Source organism: Crotalus tigris, unplaced genomic scaffold, assembly GCF_016545835.1.
Source record: "Crotalus tigris isolate CLP2741 ecotype Arizona unplaced genomic scaffold, ASM1654583v1 scf7180000019298.7629538967:1458412, whole genome shotgun sequence".
NCBI lineage: Eukaryota > Metazoa > Chordata > Lepidosauria > Squamata > Viperidae > Crotalus > Crotalus tigris.
The window spans coordinates 1115883-1135469 of record NW_024097474.1 but is presented as its reverse complement, the minus strand read 5'-3'; the positions used below and the strand labels follow the sequence as shown (position 1 = coordinate 1135469).

General features: G+C 41.1%; 1 protein-coding gene across 1 annotated transcript in view; it reads right to left on the bottom strand.

Annotated features, from left to right (window-relative positions):
• Positions 1 to 1945: 1945 nt before the first annotated feature.
• Positions 1946 to 19587, bottom strand: part of DHX15 (DEAH-box helicase 15) — a 36852-nt gene continuing 19210 nt past the window's right edge. The window contains exons 6-14 of the mRNA XM_039361511.1: positions 18240 to 18407; positions 16678 to 16764; positions 13356 to 13505; positions 12742 to 12850; positions 10753 to 10944; positions 6990 to 7112; positions 5433 to 5623; positions 4412 to 4581; positions 1946 to 2579 (exon numbers count right to left, since the gene is read on the bottom strand). Of these exons, the coding sequence (XP_039217445.1) occupies positions 2462 to 2579; positions 4412 to 4581; positions 5433 to 5623; positions 6990 to 7112; positions 10753 to 10944; positions 12742 to 12850; positions 13356 to 13505; positions 16678 to 16764; positions 18240 to 18407 (1308 nt within the window). The 3' untranslated portion in view covers positions 1946 to 2461. The remainder of the gene's footprint in view (positions 2580 to 4411; positions 4582 to 5432; positions 5624 to 6989; positions 7113 to 10752; positions 10945 to 12741; positions 12851 to 13355; positions 13506 to 16677; positions 16765 to 18239; positions 18408 to 19587) is intronic.

Genomic DNA, 19587 nt, shown 5'->3' with positions numbered 1-19587 from the left:
TTGCCTGCAAGATCCCTTTTGCAGGGAATATTTGCAACGAGGCCTTTTATCCCAGAATGTCAGTTTAACTCAAGTCCAGCTATATATTTTAAATTTCAAGTTTGCGCTAACACATTTCCTTTCTTCAGCGGGATTGGTTTTTACCACTCCAAAGTGCCGATTGCCATGGTCTGCAATAATAAGATGAGTTTATCTGGCTTCGGAGCATGTCACTTATTTTACAGAAGAAGCTTCGTCGGTAAATTGCCATACTTCATTTGTAAAGGCATTTAAGCAAATAGAGTAATAGAATGATTAAAAATTAAGAGAAGGGACAGGCTGTTTGGGTGGGCCTTTGAAATCGACGGGACGAGTTTTATTAGAATGTTGCAGTTCTTCAGTTTTTCAGGGATGATTAAAAAAACATCAACGAGGCACATTTTGCAACGTCATGCAGAATTCTATTAAAATGTTTTATTGACCGGGGAAGATGGAAAGGCCTTTTGCTGTTTAAAGAACATACCGTATTTTCCAGCGTATAAGACGACTTTCTAAAGTGTGGAAATCGGCGCCGAAGTCGGGGGTCGTCTTATACGCCGAGTCATCTTATATGCTAGAAAATACAGTATGTATTAAATTTATTATAACTTGAAGTTACCACTTTCCAATTTTCCATGTAGTGAATGACAGCTATGAAAATGAAGGTATTTCCCCAAATCCCCAACTCTACTTATGGGGCACATTAACATTAATTTTCAGTTATATTTTCCTACAATATTAAAATCAAAAGTGTCACAGAAGTGGAAATTTCTTCCAACATCACCAATAATTTTACTGAGCACTATTGGGACTGCTGTTCAGCTTTCCTTTGCTTTACAGACATGTGAAGCTTGTTAAGTACATGGGCTCGCTGTCAAGTTATTTTTTCATCACTGTCGTAATTACAAACAGTTGCTAAACGAGGACTAGCTGTAGTAAGAATTTTGGTAAATCAGTGCTTTAGAAAAAGAGGTGCTGAATCTTTTTCCTTCACACTTTGGTTTTTCTTTTCTACAAAACTGTTTTGTAGATTTCTTTTAAGTTATAGTTGCTAAGATAGTCCTATACAATTCCATTAAAGCCTTCCTCATTAAGCTTTGTGACAACAATCTAAAAATAACTAGGGGAAATGTATTAATTTTGGCAAGAGATTTTAACATGTCAAAAAATACTGTTCCAACATTTGATGTCCAGAGGCTGTTTTGGTTTTCTGTTTTTGTTATGATTGCTTTGCTTTTAAAGAAACTTAAAAGTCGTGGTACTTCAGACTACATAAATATTGATATTGATATTGAAAGTCGTTTGTTAGGTTTCCGGGGACAATGATCTATGTCTATGTAGCAATATAAAGTGAAAATTGATCAACTCAGCTGAAAAATGCGATTTGCCAAAAATGCGGCTGAAGCATACAGAAACAGTAATTTTTGTAGCATGGAGTCTAATTATAGCAAATGCCTAAAATATTTATTTACATTTCTGAGCAAGGTAATTGTCAATGGTAAACCACCATCGGCAAAATTCCCCTCTGAAGGAAACATAGGCAAATGTCTCTATCTCTGTGTACAAAGTAATAGACAATAGAGGTGTTACTTTCAAGTGGGTTAGATGGAGAAACACAAGTTCTACGATTCCGCTGAAGATCGTGAGAGCCTGAAACCTTTTCAAGGACACCAGAACAAGTGCGGATTTGAAGCAGATGGTTCCCATAACAAAGCTGAACTTGTTTATATGGACTACGTAAGACGTTAGGGGTTTGGCTGGGAAAATTATTGTTTAAGCCTATGAATTGGTGCTGGAACCTCAGAGCTGGCTGAGGAATTCTGGGAGTTGAAGTCCACAAGTCTTAAAGTTGCCACGGTTGAGGACCTCTGACTTATGCCACAGTTTATTTCTCGACTAAGGGAGATGAAACAATAAATTGCCCAGATTTTAGTATAAATAGACTTTATTGAAGTCAGTACACTTCTGCAGTGAAGCTGAAGGTTGTGTCTACATAAGCACATTGTAACATTTCACTTCTAAAAGGAATGTCAACAATTACAACGATCATGCACGCCATGGTGGAGACTCACATTTCAGAAGCATTTCCAACCATTTCTAAAGAAATGCTTACAACATTGTTAAGAGAAAAAGAGAGAGAGAGAGAGAGAGAGAGAGAGAGAGAGAGAGAGAGAGAGAAAGAGAGAAACTACTTTTCATAAACTGCAAAACATTGATCAGCTTTCCCCCCCCCCGCCCCCCCCCCGGTATGAGTTACAGTGTGAACAACACACAAAGAAAAGAGAGGCATACATATTTAATGTATGAAATTAAAATGGAATATTTACTGTGTAGAAGAAATTAGAAACCTCCCAAATAAAGGCAAAGAGCACAACCTGGAACTTTTAAGAACGCCATTTATCGTTTGAAGCTGTTCTCTGAGCAAGTTCAGCTCAAAGGCCAATCAGTACTGGGAGTACTCCTTCGACTGGAGTTTGACGATGATGCGGTCCAGCTGTCTCTTTGCTTCGCATTGTGGGAAGTTGCTCATGTCGTAATATTGGGGAGCAATTTTCACCAACCTGCCAAAGAAAGGGAAGTCCGTCACATTGAGCGAAACACCCGAATGTGATGCCGGCTGTAGCAATGGCTCGGCTAGGAGCAGCAGTATCTCACAGTAAAGGGTAACCACGCAATCAAAGGAGTTTTAATCCCTCCTACATCATGTAAACACGCTGTTATTTTTTTAATGCCTTCAACTGGAAGGTTAATCTTCAGGCGATAGAAGTCAGTAATGATTCATATACAATGCAAAAGAGCAGAGTTGGAAGGGACCTTGGAGGTCTTCTAGCCCAACCCCACTCCCTTCCAAGCAGGAGACCCTATATCATTCTGGACAAATGGCTGCCCAATCTCTTCTAGAAAACCTCCAGTGTTTTAAGCACCCACAACTTCTGGAGGCAAGTTGTTCCATTGGTTAATTGTTCCCACTGTCAGGAAATTCCTCCTTCGTTCTCACTTGGAATCTCTCTTTGATAAATTTTCATGTTACTTCTTGTCCTGCCCTCAGGTGCCACAGTTTAGATTTTATAGATTATCAAACGGCCTTTGCTGAAACAAATACTCCTTCCCTGTATTTTATTTGCCCATATTTGGATTATAATGCTGTAGGAAAACAACTTGCTATTGTAGATAGATAGATAGATAGATAGATAAATAGATAGATAGATAGATAGATATAAATATAGATATGGAGACAGAGATAGAGATAGAGACAGAGAGATAGATAGAGACAGACAGATAGATGATAGATAGGAAGATGACAGACAGATAGATATCAGAAAGAGATGGAAGTCAAGGGATGTGCGTGCGTGCGTGTGTGACACAAATCTCTGCCACAATCACTCCTGGGTAGAATCCAAGCCCTTGAGGCTATTCTCTTAAGCAGAAGAAGAAACCAGTAAGACATTTCCCAGAGTTTGCAAGGATATTTTTACAAGATACCAAGAAAGCAAGCGAATCAAGAGCAGCCACACTTCTGGGGTTCTGTTTGGAATGTGGAGAGCCTGCTGTGGGCGCTGTCACAAGATGGCAGCCATGGAGGAATGGGCCAGAGGGCACAGTAGCTAGAAAACTAGTGCGCGCCCCAAGCCCCATGTGCACCTAGAGGTATTCTTGCAGATAAAGGCGGAATTAAGAAATTGGGAAAAACAGAATAAAGGCAGAATTGGAAAATCATGCTTTGCTGCATGCATTTCGTATTTTTTTTAAAAAAAAAATCCGAAAGCATGTAAATAATGTAACAAAAATCAGACAAGGTAGGGAATTTGGTGGCTATCAAGGGAGACATCCACAAAAGCTTTTAGCCATCCATCACTATGCATGTTCCAAATAACAAAATATGATGTTATCTAAGAAGACAATACAGACATTTTCAGTTCTGATTCCCCGTTTTAGATTTCAGCTTAATCCTCGGCTTCTTAAAATCCCGTTTTATGCTTCACAAAAGAATCCAAACCTTACTGAAAATAGTATCCCTTTAAAAAAAAAAAAACCTTTGCTGTTAATAACCACTGGTGTTATTTTATTTTCTCTGCTTACAAAGAAGCAGGACCCATTTTCTCTTTACAGCATTTGGGCTGTGTCCTTCGTCAGTGGTGGCTTTGACCCCCCCTCCCCCCCCACCACCACCGCCCCATCTGAATCAAAGGAAAAACAGCCGAGATTAAGGCAAATTTAATTAAAGCAAAGAGGGGTTCTTCCTGGTCCGGGTGTCCTAAAGTTTTAAACAGAATGTAGTTTGTACTGCTTCAAAAAAAAAAAAGAAAGAAAAAACGAAGTGTACGCACTTCACGGTCAAGTGGAGATGGTTAAAAAATAAAAATAAACTAGCTTTGAAGAAAAGCAGGCTTACCATTCTGGTTTGATGTCTGTACAAGTGCGAATGTAGTTCTTTGTGGTAAGGACAAATTCGTTGTAAAGCACCCATTCCGGTTTGTGGTCGAGAACTGTCGAGGGGTGCAGCTGAACTACCTGGTTATCTTTCACCGTCAGGTAATGCCCCGTCCGTTCCAAATGGGCCACCTAGGGGAGAACGAGGTCACAGGTCACTTCTCCAGCCAAGACAGTCGTGCTTAAGGCTGAAAACAATTTTTCGTATGATTAGAAGCCTCTCGTGGTAGGAAATCTTTTCAGCAGGAATGAAAAATCAAAATCTGAGAAGATGATTTTTCTCAAGCAGAACACTCCCATGCCTTGGACCGCTTTAAGCATCCCTGGTTGGGTGGGTGGGGGGGCTTGCACGACCCTCAACCATCCCACACAACCCACCCCCAACCAGCACTTCCCCTCCCAATGACCCTCACCTGATGGGACCTCCCCATCACAAGTCCCTCACTGAGGACTCACACCTCACTTAACAGGAAGGAAGACAGCAGTAGCACTTAAGACTTATATACCGCTTCACCGTGCTTTACAGCCCTCTCTAAGCAGTTTGCAGAGTCAGCATATTTGCCCCCAACAATCTGGGTCCTCATTTTAACAGCCTTGAGAGGACCGGACACTGAGTCAACTTTGAACTGGTCAGGATCGAACTCCTGGCAGTGGGCAGAATCAGCCTGCAATGCTGCATTCTAACAGGAAGGAAGGAAGGAAGGAAGGACAACCCTTAAAGACTTATATACCGCTTCACGGTGCTTTACAGTCCTCTCTAAGCAGTGTGCAGAGTCAGCATATTTGCCCCCAACAATCTGGGTCCTCATTTTACCGACTTGGGAAGGACGGAAGGCCGAGTGTTCCTGCTAAGATATCCCGCTTTGTGGAAGCGTGACTAAAACCCCTCCAAGTCGCTCAACCATCAACTCACACTGTGTTTTAACAGCAACAAAAGATTTGAGAAACAGAAAATTTATTTGGGGGGGGAGGGGGGAACGTACCTGCATGAAGTAACCGGTAACCAAGGCCTTTCGTATATTGATGTAATAGTCCCTGCTGGTGAAGTCTGTGCTTCTGCGTGGCAGATTAAACCTGTCCATGATTCGTGACAGCTGTTGGCGTACGTTGTCTGCAGACATGAGGGACCTGTAGTTAATGAAGTTGTCATAGCACCACTGAACCGATTCATGATCTGCAACGTTTTAAAAAAAGAAAAGGAAAAAAAAAAGTCACGAATCATCCAAAACTCAGCATTTTGGACCAAATTTAACACAAACGCACAATCGGAACCCAGCCGGATGGCCAAATTGAGTCAAACCAATTAAACTGATAAGTCTTTTCAGTTGTATGGGGTTTTTTTTAAAAAAAATGTAAAAATAAAAATACGCAAAAGCTACATTTGCTGCAGCGCCGAGGAAATAAACCCCAAATTGTTTTAATTTTCTTTCTTTTTTTCCCAAGGAAGCCAGGACAATAGAAAGCAACGAGGGAGAATCAAATCAACTGAAGGAAGTGATTATGGGTTGGTAGATATAAAAATTAAATCTGCCGTGGGCATCTCGTACAGCCCCACAAGGCCTGGCCAACTAAACAATTGGGATCAATTTCTCCCACCAACGATGTTCTTGTAAGACTATCAAGAATCTACGTCAACCAGTTTTTCCCTTGGGTGACTAATTAGTATTTTAGTCTAGACAAACGCAAAATCCATCCGGCAATGTATAACTTGTACACTTAATCAGAGTGAATTATTTATGAAACCATCCCTTTTTTTTTCCCCCGTGTTAATGTGGAAATAAGACTGCTTTTCACTTTTTTAGCCAGCGTTTACCCGTAGCCTAGGAATATTCTTCCCCTACTGATATTTCTAAAGATGATATTTTCCCCCCACTTCCATTACAGATCATCGGTCCCGAGAGCAAGTTAAGAATTTGGATCGGGATAACAGTGGCCTTAAAAATAAATTTAGTGGCGTGGCTACAGAGTCAGCACCACCCTCAAAGTAACTGGGAACCCGGTTATAAGCTGCCTAAAACTATGCGATGCATACGCAACTGGTTGTGTGAAAAATGCCCTGAAGCCCCACAAGGACAAGGTCAAGGTGAAGTAATCTTGCTGGCATTTGAACTCTGGTGCTGGAGAAGACTCCTGCGAGTCCCTTGGACTGCAAGGTGATCCAACTGGTCAGTCCTACAGGAGATCAACCCTAACTGCTCTTGAGAAGACCAGATCCTGAAGTGGAGACTCAAGGACTTTGGCCACCTAATGAGGAGGAAGGACTCCCTGGAGAAGAGCCTAATGCTGGGAAAGATGGAGGGCAAGAGAAGAAGGGGACGACAGAGAAGGAGGTGGCTGGATGGAGTCCCTGAAGCAGCAGGCATGAACTTAAATGGACTCCAGAAGATGGTAGAGGACAGGAAGACCTGGAGGAATGTTGTCCATGGGGTCGTGATGGGTTGGACACAACTTTGCAACTAACAACAACAACAATCTTGCTGGAAGCAACCTCGATTCAAACTCTTGAGGCCCAGCCGGGCCAAGTGGGATCTACTACTCACTTTGTTTAAAAGCGTGGTACACATTCAGCAACGTCAAATGATCTCCGTCTATGTGGGCGAATCGCATCTTGGCCTCGTCGGCAGCTTTCTTGGCTTCCGTGGGGCGAACAAAACACTGTGGGACTAAACAAGGTTGGTATGGGCCCAACACAAACGCCCATATCGATGAGTCACGCATTCACAGACAGAGGTACAAGGCCTAGCTAGGTCAGTTCACAGAGCATAGGGCAGGGCAGGATGGCCTCCAACTGGATCTTGGGCTGTCTACTACCTTGATTTGGGACATCAACACCTAACCACATCTGCAAGACAAGAGGGGGTTTCAAAGCTACAGAAGGCCTGGTTATTTTGACTAGAAGTAGGCATCCAAAAAATAATCAGAATAAGTATAGTCTAGCCCAAGGGTGGGGGACCTCGGCTTTTTATGACTGGTGGACTTCAACTCCCACAATTCCCGAGCCAGCATGGGGGAACTATGGCTCCTTTATGACTGGTGGACTTCAACTCCCAGAATTCCTGAGCCAGCCACTGGCTGAGGGGAAAGGGAGAGGTTCCCAAGCTGAGCCGTGCCGGTGGAGGAATTCTGGGAGTTGGAAGTCCACCAGTTACGAAAGAGCCAAGGTCGCCCACCCACGGGCTAGCCTGAAGACCATCAACTGGAAGGGCGGTGTGACCTCGGCACGGGATCAAATGCTGATAGCTCTGCCAAGCGCTGTGGAGACCAAACATCCTCACAGGAATAACCCATGGTCAAGAGCAACCTGGGGGGAGGGTATTCAAGAAAATAAGCCCCCCTAAAAACAGTTAGGCAAATGTCCCCTCTCCTAAAGGAGAATATGTGCGGCTCGGGGTTGATATGAGGGGGTCCTTGGTGCTCTCTTGAGCCTGGTGGTTTTCTTTGTAGACGTTTCATTACCAGACTAGGTAACGTCATCAGTGCGCCAATGACGTTACCTCATTTGGGTAGTGCAAGAAACGTTTGCAAGAAAGCAAGCGAGCTCGGAGAGCAACGAGGATCCCTCAAACATCCCCCTTGTTGGCATTGCATTATAGCTCCATCACCATCAGCAAGCATTGCTATCAGCACTGGAGGTCAAACACACGGGTGAACAAGAGATGATGGCACTTGGTGGTCCAGGGCTAGGACTACAGCGGCAGTATTGTGGCTTATTCTCTTTAGGCAGAGCCTTCTCTTTATATAATGCCATTTTATCGTTTTGGAGGTCATGAACCATACTTTCATTATTTAGAGTAGGTAAATATCCCATAAAGCTGTTCATTCAAGACTTTAAAAATCGGTTCCTTTTTTTTTTTTTAAAGAGATGACTTTTATGTAGGAAAAGCTGAATCTTTTCATTAAGAGATCCTGTAAAAATTCCCCACTTGTTTTACGTAGGCTTTTAAATGAAATTAAATCACCCTGGAGAGAAGAGAACAGGTTAAAAACACTGCTCTTTCAATGCCTTGCAATGTTGACCCTGATCAGAACCCAAATTCAAAAAATGTCCATTTTAGGTTTTCTTTTTAAATGTAAATCTGCACAGTTTTTAGATTGGCCTCTTAGGAACCACTGGGAGAAGACTGCAAAAAAAACAGCACAGAAATTGAATACTACGAACAACTGCAATATGCCAACAGCAATATTGCAAAAGGCTTTATTGCTTATAGCACAATTTAAAAAAAAAAAAGGTGGTGAAAGTATAAAGTGAAATGTTTCTGCAAAAAACAAATGGAAGTCAACATCCAGAAACTGAAAATATAGGAAACTGTGTGGCACTAAGGTGGCCGAAATCCATTAATACTGAAGCATAAAAACTAAGTACATGTACAGTCATGTTTATATTGCAAATTGAATAATGAAGAGCAGTACTAATTTGTTAGTACCATTTAGTGAAGCTCTTGGGGGGGGGAGGTTGGGGGGAGAATGGGATTATTTCAATTTAGACAGTTTTGGTCGGCAAATGACTGTTTCTCCTTCATCTGTTAAGCTTAAGACTGTTTCAAGATTGCCATCGCAACTCTTCCTAGAGTGAAGGTCTCAATATACTGAATTATTTCTGGGAAGAGAATATTCTGAACCTTGTTATTAGATGGTTCCCATATTCTTTTGGTTCAGTCTGATTATGTTTACTGTTTTTTGGGGGGGAGGGAATGGGGAATAGTTAGTGGCACTTTCTGGAAACCAGTGTAGAGACAACTATTCCTCAATTATGTCCAAGAAAAAAATTCCACACAAGTTTCTTTTCCACTGTGTATGTATGCTACAGCTTGAAGAACCGTAACTTCATCGTTTTTACATATAGGTGTATAAAACATTTTGCAGCTGTTTGAGAAGGTGATTTTTTTTTTAAGGAAAATGATCAACATACTCAACATATACAATTAGAGGGGATAAAACATAACCCCTGCATTTAAGAATTCAGCTCCTCGGTGATTGCGTGAAGAGGCAGGGTTCAACCTGCCACCATCTCCGCAAATAACCTTACAATTTGCTCAACACCATGATATTCTGCCCTGCCCATCTGCTCTGAGTCTGAATTGTCAAAATTCGGCAATAAACATTGTAGCTAGTTTTTTTTTAGGAAAAGGAAAAAAAGAAAAAGAATATGCTGCAATAACTTGATTTGCTCATCTCACCAAAAACCTTTACCTTTATGCTCTACCGCGAACTTGGCACATTTTGAGACCCGCAAAATATGTCTCCTCTAACGCTCCTTCAACTGGTTAATATTCCCGTCGCCCCACCCAAATATCTATTTATTTAGTTATGGAGGCTTTAAGCACATCGTTTCTTTCCCTTGCTTTTTTTTTTTTTCTGGGACCGAACCGGTGTTATCCAGAAGGGGGCAATTCAAAGGTTTAAGCCAAGGCCCAAAGAACCACACTTTTAATTCTTCATGGTCAAAAAGTTGTTAGGTTTGGATAACTGAAACGGCCGCTTCTCTGGGAACTCAAATTTCGAAGCAGTGCATGCTTTTAATTTATTTTTCTCTCTTAAATTTGCATGGTCAGGCTCTAGGAACCATCTGGATACTAGCTAGGAAAAACCATCCAAGATAACCAAAGACCGTGAATAGAATAGAACTGGAAGGGACCTTGGAGGTCTTCTAGTCCAGCCCCCCGCTCAAGTATATTATTTCAGACAAGTGACTGTGGTTCAAACTCATTTTTCCCCCAATCATATTGGTTTCTACTTTTTTAAAAAAAATAGTATGCAATGAAAATATTAAGCTGATGCTTTTCCCTCCAACGTTCCCTTTAAACAATGGATATATTTTTCAACTCTGCATAACCTCGTGAGAATTCTCTTGCGTGTCTTTATAACCTACTAGTTGTGAATCAGGCTGTCACAATTTACAGGACCAAGAAAACAAAGCCAGTTCTTATTATTACCACGGCTCACTTTCACAGCCAGAAATGAGCTTAAAAGAACTACAGTTTCTAATGAATAAGAAGTATGTTTCCTATGGTTTTTTTTTTTTTTTGGCAAATCCTTTTAACGGGCAAGGATTATTATTATTATTTTTTTCTGGACGTGAGAGACGAGTTTAGGTCACCATTTCACACACAATGAGTTCTGTAGCTTCAACGTTGATTTCATTTACGAACTTTACTCCGTGGTGAAGCCTACTACAGAGAGTGCGTCTGATCGGCATAAAAAAATCAAGCTTTTTAAAGACCGTCAGTCCTGTTGCAGGAATATTACAAGCTTCCCCTAATTGGAGAGCTGAGTTTTGACTGGCATCTCTGTCCTTGCTATTACCTGACAACATGGCAGTAATAGATAGAATCTCATTAGAACAGTTGTAGTCGCAACTTGCAATAACCATTTTAGCCAGCTGTGGGTCAAGGGGAAACTCGGCCATCATGGACCCCAGTTCAGTCAGGTCTCCGTCATCGTTTAAAGCCGCTAAGTAATTCAGAAGCTCCAAGGCTCTCATCAAGGTTTCTGGAGCTGCAAAACACACAGACACACACACACACACAAAGAGAGACACACGCACGCTGCTGTAAGCAATGCCGTTCCCGAAGCTGCCGAAAACCAAAAACAAATGGCCCTCAAATTAATTCAGCAATAAGTAGCAATTAACAGAGCTGCAGTTGGCTTTGGACTAGTGGGCAATCCCAGAGACTTGGCCGCAGACGGACAGGCTTACTGAGCGTCTTCCAGCTTGTAAATGGAAAGGTTTATTCCGCTAGATTTGAGATGAATCCATTTTCCTGGACTAGGACAGGTTCTTAACATTCTAATTATTATTAAAGTATTATATGAGCCATGGTGGCGCAGTGGTCAAAATGCGGTATTGCAGGCTGACTCTGCCCACTGCCGGGAGTTCGATCCTAACCAGCTCAAGGTTGACTCAGCCTTCCATCTTTCTGAGGTTCGTAAAACGAGGACCCAGATTGTTGGGAGCAAGAGGCTGACTCTGTAAACCGCTCAGATAGGGCTGTGAAAGCACCATAAAGCAGTATATAAGTCTAAGGGCTATTTATTGCTTCCTTCTTTTCCTTTCCTTCCCTTCTCTTCCCTTCCTTGATGGTGCAATGGTTAGAATTCAGTACTGCAGGCTGACTCTGTCCACAATCTGGGAGTTCGATCCTAATGGCTCAAGGTTGACTCAGCCTTCCATCCTTTCAAGATGGGTAAAATGAGGACCCAGATTGTTGGGGGTAAATATGCTGACTCTGCAAACCGCTTAGAGAGGACTGTGAAGCGGTACATAAGTCAAAGGGCTATTGCTCTCCTTCTCCTCTTCCTCCTCTTTTGCCTCTGGCTTGCTGCAGACTGGCGCTGGTCCATGGACCTGTGATTGGGAACCCCTGGGTCTATCCAATTAACAGAAAACGATATCCAAACATTTGGACAGACACCTTCATTTTAATTTTTTCCCCCCCTCTCGGCATATTTTCACCCATAGTACAGTAAATCTATTGTAAACCTATGAATTTATTCAACATGCTTGAAATTTACTGCCAAAAAGGACCTGTAGTTTTATAACTCTGACCTTCATCGAGATGTTAGAAGCACAACTGGAGCAGAGCATATCAAGATGTATGAGATAAACCTGGTTCTCCCCAATATATAATACAGACTTCTAGGGACCCAGTCTTTCTTCCCCGCTATGGGACCCCCCCCCCAGACACATTTTGACAATCTAGCAAGAATTCTCCAAATTTCCAGCCAGAAGCCCTTAGGCTGGGGAAGACTGCTAGCAGGAATGCAAAATATTGTATGCGCAAGATTTAATGCCTTCAATTATCCTTTCACAGACAGAGTGATGAAAAAGAGGACTTCTACCGATACAACTTAGTGTATGAAAACTGGTCCTTTTTGGATCTAACCTTTTCCTGCCATTTCAAATTCCAGGAACAAAAGTTAAATCCACATCTAAGAAGCAAACCAAACGATTTGTAGAACGGTCTTACGATACATACTGGTTGATGACCCAATAAAGTTATTTCCTATCAAATACATTGCTATTATTCTTACAGCGACTGGTCAGTGTATTTAACATCCTTTGCTATCAAAGACTCTCCAGTCACTACAAAATGGATCACAGATACTTTTTTTAATAATAAAGTGTACCTTTAAAAAAAAAACAGCTTTTGGCACTAACTGATGGTCTTTGTTACACTACAATGAATTTGGTACGTTCACTTTCAGAGAACTCATGATACAAAAAAGAAAAATGTATCTTGCTATTGCTGAACATTAGGTCCACAATTTTAGGAATTTTTAAAAAAAATATACCTGGCGGGTCCATAAAATCGAAGTGAACTAAATCGTCTATACCAAGCTTCTTCAGCTGTAATACCACAGAACCCAAGTTTGACCTCAGAATCTCAGGATAGGTGTTGTCCTGAAAACAAATAGTTTATATATTTTAATTCAGTTTCTCTTTTCAATTAAAAAGTACAGGGGTAACAGAAAGCGGCTAACCCAAATGGAATTTTAAAAGCTCATTTCACGTTTAATGGTAGCTATTTACTGAAAACGGCTACCTTGCTTGCTAACAGTGGCAGCCATTTTAGTGCAAATATATTTATATCTACAATTGTGAAAGAGTCATGAAATTTTGAATTGAGAATGAAAGCAAATGAGCACAATAATAATTTTTAAAAAGGGGGGGAGGAGGGTGTAAAAGCAAATAAATCTTTTTGATACCAGAGAAGCAAACATGGTGGATGAATAAGAATATTACAATCCAGAAAAATAAACCGCTCGCTCATTTACTGGGTCTCGTTGTTTCCTAGCCCAGAAGATAAATTATTATGGCTTGCGATAAAAAAATATATTTCCATGGATCCAAATTCTGCGCAACCATCGCTTCCGATCAAAAGCTAATGAGCTGCAACTTTACCAACCTGCATCTCAGTTTTGTACGCTTTTTCTGTGTAGAGCCGGAAACATTTGCCGGGCCGAGTACGACCAGCACGGCCAGCCCTCTGTTGAGCGGAAGCTTTGCTAATCGCGGTAACCAACAGAGATTCCACCCTGATTCGTGGATTGTAGACCTATTGGGAAGAAGAGTCATATTTTTAAAAAAAATAAAATAAAATGTTCACATGGTATTTAATGGATGGCAACTAACCAAGGAGAGAAGCAACCTAGAACGAAGGAGAAATTTCCTGACAGTGAGAACAATTAACCAGTGGAACTCCTTGCCTCCAGAAACTGTGAATGCTCCAACACTGGAAGTTTTAAAGAAGAGACTGGACGGCCATTTGTCTGAAATGGTATAGGGTTTCCTGCCTGAGCAGGGGGTTGGACTAGATGACCTCCAAGGTCCCTTCTAACTTTGCTATTATCATCATCATCATCATCATCATCATCATCATCATCATCATACCTTTTATTCATTCATTTATTTATTTATGAGAGTTATATACCGCTTTAAGTGCAAGCACTCTCTAAGCGGTGTACACCAGTAAGCAATGTGTGTGTGTGTGTGTGTGTGTGTGTGTGTGTGTGTGTGTGTGTGTGTATATATATATATATATATATATATATATATATATATATATATATATATATATTTACATTGCCCCCAACAATCTGGGTCCCCATTTTACCTACCTCGGAAGGATGGAAGGCTGAGTCAACCTTGAGCCGGTGAGATTTGAACCGCTGACCTGCTGAACACAGTCAGCTAAAGTGGCCTGCAGTACTGCACTCTAACTGCTGCACCACCTCGGCTCATTCATTACACGTGAACTTCAGTCAACTGAACATTCAAATTGACTGGCGCTGATGGTTGACACAGGTTGCTACCAGCATCCTAGGTGTCAACCAGGTATCTCCTTAAAATATAAGATGTTCCGAGTAGCGCAGGTTTTTGTAACATTACTGGAGGTATTGCAGGAAGCTGCAGTTTCCTGATGTATTTTGCAAAGTTTTTGGACATGGTGCCCCGATGACAATGCATATCATTGTTACACGTTTCATCCATAATCGCAGTTTCGATGGCCAGGTCGTGATATTTCATAATTTTTTTCCAGTTTTTTCTTTTCAAATCTGGCATCTCCTGGTACAGCGATATCAATCAGCTGTACGCTTATTATTATTGTTGTTGTTATTATTATTATATTAAAATGTTCACACTGCATTTTTCCCCTCTAAAAATCTTCAGCCTCATCTTAAAAAAAAAAGGCCTCTTATTTTATTAGTCTGTTGACCTTTTATTGACTGATCTTCTCCCCTTTAATATAACACCTTTTTTAAAAAAGAGTTATGCTACAGCTTGTGGAGTGTTCTTGAATTTTTTTTCCCCTCCAAAGTCAGAGGAAAAACTCTAAATTGAAAGTGGGGATCTGAATCAGATACCCCCCCTCCCTTTCAGCTCATTCTTGGTGGTAGGATCCTAGGAACAGACCAGCTCGGTCACTGTCCACCATCTAATTTCTGATGGACCCATCTGAATTGCTCACAAGCGGAAGATGGAAACTCTATTTGAAAGACTGACATCTGAAGGCACGCTGCTATTATTCCAGAAGCTTTTCCCTAATGTGGAGAAGAGGTAAAGGAGATAATAGGCCTGCCAAAATGTTTTTTTTTTTTTCCTTCTCTTCAATTGTGAGCAAAATATATTCTCCATGGTCAGGTTGCTTGACATAGCCTGATGTACGGATATCCCAGTGTTTATTTAGGACTATTTATCCATTCCCCATCCTATGTATTTAGGGACCACCTGTACACTTTATGTGAAATTATTTCTCCTGTACGCTCAAGCCCTTGGAAATGTTGTTAGAGGTCAGGAATCGTTAACAGATAAACCCTGCCAGCCAATAAGCTGCCTAAATTTAACGTTTGGCCTTAAAATTCATTCTCTTTCCGTAAACAGAATCTGGAGACGCGGCTGATGATGGTAATTTTAAGGAAAGCTGAACAAAGGAGCCCATTGGAGTAGCATTTCGGTAATTCCAAAAGCCTGGAAAGCTTATTTCAGAAATCAAGCTTGAATGTGAAGACGGCGGAAGAAATTAAGGTTTAAGATGTCGTGAAATAAAGCCACATCTAAGTACATCGGAAGATTTGAAGCATGGCATCCTTGGGAGAGCAGCAAAACCCAGATTTATTCTGGCTTAAATCTGAATATATGCAGGTTGGGTTGGGGCTTGGCTACAGCAAAAGGCTGGACGGAACGCATGGATGGTGCCAAATAAATAGTATTTGAATCCTAGGCAGATAGAAACTTTATATATGGGTGGTGGCTGCCCTATTTATCTGTCGCAGATGACCGTGCGAAGGAACAGCAGGCAACCTGGAGGTGCTGACAGAGTTATACTGAACATCAAAAGCCAAAAGCCATCACGCGAAAGAACTTTAACCACCATTAATCTGCCTGTCAGTTAAGATTATGGAGGCTTCCTGGCTGTGTCACATCCCAGGGATGATCACAATTTCTGTTGTGGCATCTCCTGCTTGGAAAACCACCTCTCTAGAGATTAAGCCTCCACTAACAATTTAAGTCCACGCTAAAAACCTTTTTAACTTGTAAGCGTTTAACTCACAACAGTACTGCTCTGGTACCCCTGGACATTGCTGTCCACATATTTTGTGCCCTGTGTTCCCCGTTATATTGAATGTATTTCAATGCCGCGTATTTAATCGACGGAGTTTTTATATACATTTGTGAAGTAAACAATTTGTTCCTTCCATGGATCCAAATAATAAATCCACAACAATACAAGCAGAATGGAAAATCTACATCAGTTTCATCCTAAAGGGGATCGGTCAGGCGGGAGTTGTGTGTGTGTTATGCATTTGTGTGGGTGTGGGTGTTTGTATGTATGTGGGTGTACACATATGTATGTGTGTGCATGTATTATTTGTGTGTATGTGTGTATATATATGTGCGTATATTGTTTTTGTGTGTGTGTATATGTATATGTGTGTATGTGTATATATATATGTATGTGTTTATGTGTGTATATATGTGTGTATGTGTATATATGTATGTGTGTATATGTGTGTGTATGTGTGTGTATATGTATAAATAAGTGTGTATATGTGTTTGTGTATATATGTGTGTGCGTGTATGTATGTTTGTGTATGTATAAATATGTATGTGTATGTGTTTGTGTGTATATGTGTGCGTGTCTATGTATAAATATATGTGTGTATGTATGTTTGTGTGTGAGTGAGTGAGTGAGTGTGTTTATATATGTATAAAAGAACTTTATTTACCTTTTGTTTCGCAAAGCCAGGATCAATGACGAAAACAACCCCGTCTATTGTCAATGATGTCTCAGCAATATTAGTTGATACGACCACCTGTCGAAAAAAGACACGAGGGTTTTCTGCTGCCCATGTTGCACAGAAACGTTAAACGTTGGGGGCACGTTAAAAAAGTGACTTTTGGAAGCCAGGTGCAACTTCCAGGCAGAGGAGGTCCCTCAGACCAGGCAGAAAAACGGTGGAGTAACCAAAGAGCAGATTAAAAGAGAAACCCTGCAACGCGCAGTTGTCTCGTATTGGCTGGGTGCTCCTACACTGATCATACCACAATGGTGCCCCTTTCAAAATCCTTCACATTTCTACTTAGAATTCAGGACTCTGTGAAATGCAGGACTGTCACTTAGGTCAAACAATCCCATTCCAGGCCAGTTGGACCTTAGAAGTATTTTTTTAAAAATAAATGTTTCATTAATCTTCTATTTTCACAATCGCGGGCCCATCAGACAACGTGATAACTGACTCCATTAGTGATTCCGTGCTACGCGTGAGCTTCTTCAGACTAAGTCCGATGTTACACCCTCCAGGACATCCACTTTGCTTCTGGCAACAAGCATTTTTCCCCACTGAGCAAATACAATTCTTACTGTTGTTAGTAAATATGCAACTGCGTATCAACATTTGTTACATTTTTCTCAAAGTGTCAATAATATCAGTTCAGAATATCTTTTCTAACCAAAACATATCTTAGTTGCATTGACACTCAGTTTCCATTTACTTCGTCCATATCCTATTTTTGCTTTTTTTCTTTTCATTTTAATTCCCCATCCACATTCAAAATATCCCAGTCATTTATAATTTCAGAACAGGTTACATTTGGGGAACCCAAAGCTTCCCTTAGTGCAAGTTCTTAGCATATTCTTATTTCCCTTTTCATGCCCAGATACGATATTCTGATTACAAATCCTATCTATCTAGTTGTAATAATACTATTAGAAGTATTTTTAGGGTTGTCCCAGGAGACCTGCATTTCAACAAACAACTGTGAAATTGCAGGTCAGGTGTGGCTGATGGGAAAAACCTCTTCTCTGTTTACTTGCTTCCCAGCTTTGGGGCCTTACACTGTAAAGACTTTGGGCTTTGCTTGTAAGACACACGTGGGCTCCCAATGCCGCAACTGGTATGGAATTAAAATTATTCACTCCTCCTAAGAGAGGGGTCAAAGAGGCCATCTAGGTCAAAAATTGAACAGAGGGGGAAGGACATGACATCCTCTATCTCCACTCCACAACACACAGTCCTTTCAGCAGTTCCAAGAAGGCTCCACACCCATTTGCACTACTCAGGTGACCCTGAGGACACAGACAAACCTCCAAGTGGCCTCAACTCTCTAAAAGAAGGCAAAGGACCAGCTGTCTGCAAGGAGTATAAATCCTTCCATTATTCCCCATCTTCCAGTCGGAAACTACCTTATTGGGCCTTTTATGCATTTTTTTTTATTGTCAAGTCCTGTTGGAGTATAGTGCTAAAAACAGGGATTAAAAAATAAATAAATAAAGCTTTAGCGAACTTACCTTTCGTCCTATCCCACCAGTGGGCTTTTTGGGAGGTGGGGGCTCAAAAATCCTCTGTTGTTGCTGAGGGGGAAGTGTGGAATATAAGGGGATGATTTTAATGTCACCCACTTCAGGGCCCAGGTCGTCAATTTCACGCTTTATCCTCTTGCAGGCTTCATCTATCTCCTACAAAGAAAAGTCCAGGGAAAACGTTATTTTTTTTAAAGGCATAATGGCTGTACAATTATTGTTTTAAAGCAGTTCTGCTGCAAAACAGAATGCTTTAAAACAGTGGTTCTCAACCTTTTTAATGCCACGACCCCCAACCGGTCGTAAGTCGAGGACTACTCAACCGGTCGTAAGTCAAGGACTACTCAACGGGTGCAGCACCGTTTGCAGAATGGGACTTTTGGCAGGCTCAGCAGGGCAGAGACAGCCTGGACAATTCCTATTGGCTTTTGAAAGCCAATAGAATTAGGCTCTATTCAAGAGAGTCTGTTCTATTGGCTTTCAAAAGCCAATAGAATAAAAGGGAGGAGCACAGCTAAGGAAAAGGGGGGAAAAAATGGCAGACTGCGTTGTTTGGCAAACCCCGTGAAATGGTCATTCGACCCCAAATGGGGTCCCGACCCACAGGTTGAGAACCACTGCTTTAAAACTTCTTTGTACACTGATTGAATTTTCAGTAGGGCTTTCCTCACGGTCCAAGGGTTTTGTTTTTTGTTTTTGAATCGGGGAACGTACCAGCCTTATTTGTATTCAACAGCCTTTTTTTTTTTTCCTTTTGGTCATGTTTCCTAATTAATTCTCGACAAATTGCACTAAAATTGAAATCTCTCACCCAGGAATATGAAACCGCACTCGTGACCTTTTCCATTTTCACAATCTGAAGGAAATTAATGTGCACGATATTTTAAATAATATCCAATTAAGCCTGAATGTCACGTATCACTAATGCAATTATAGGGGAAATTTGCTTTATCGTACCTAATGAGAACAAGCACCTTGGCAGTATAAACATTGTTGTTCCAAAAAGAAGGGCTCTCCCTCTCTACATTGTGAGGACACAGAGCACACCTTTGGAGCTTCACCAGGAAACATTAGGCATCTCTGAGTCAAGTGCTGCAAGTAATCTGAATCTCAAAACACGTGCCACTTAAATCATTCTTAAGAAACCCAAGAAACAATTTCAACAAGTAGTTTCGCCTATTAACAAAGAGAGCCCTTGTACTACTTGCAGGTTAATCCACATGAAATGGATGAATTAGACAGACAGCAGCAGAATAGAACTATTTATATTAGACCAAAAATAAATGCAAGAAGTTAGAGGTAAGAATTGTGAAGCATTCCCTGTACAGAATTGTCT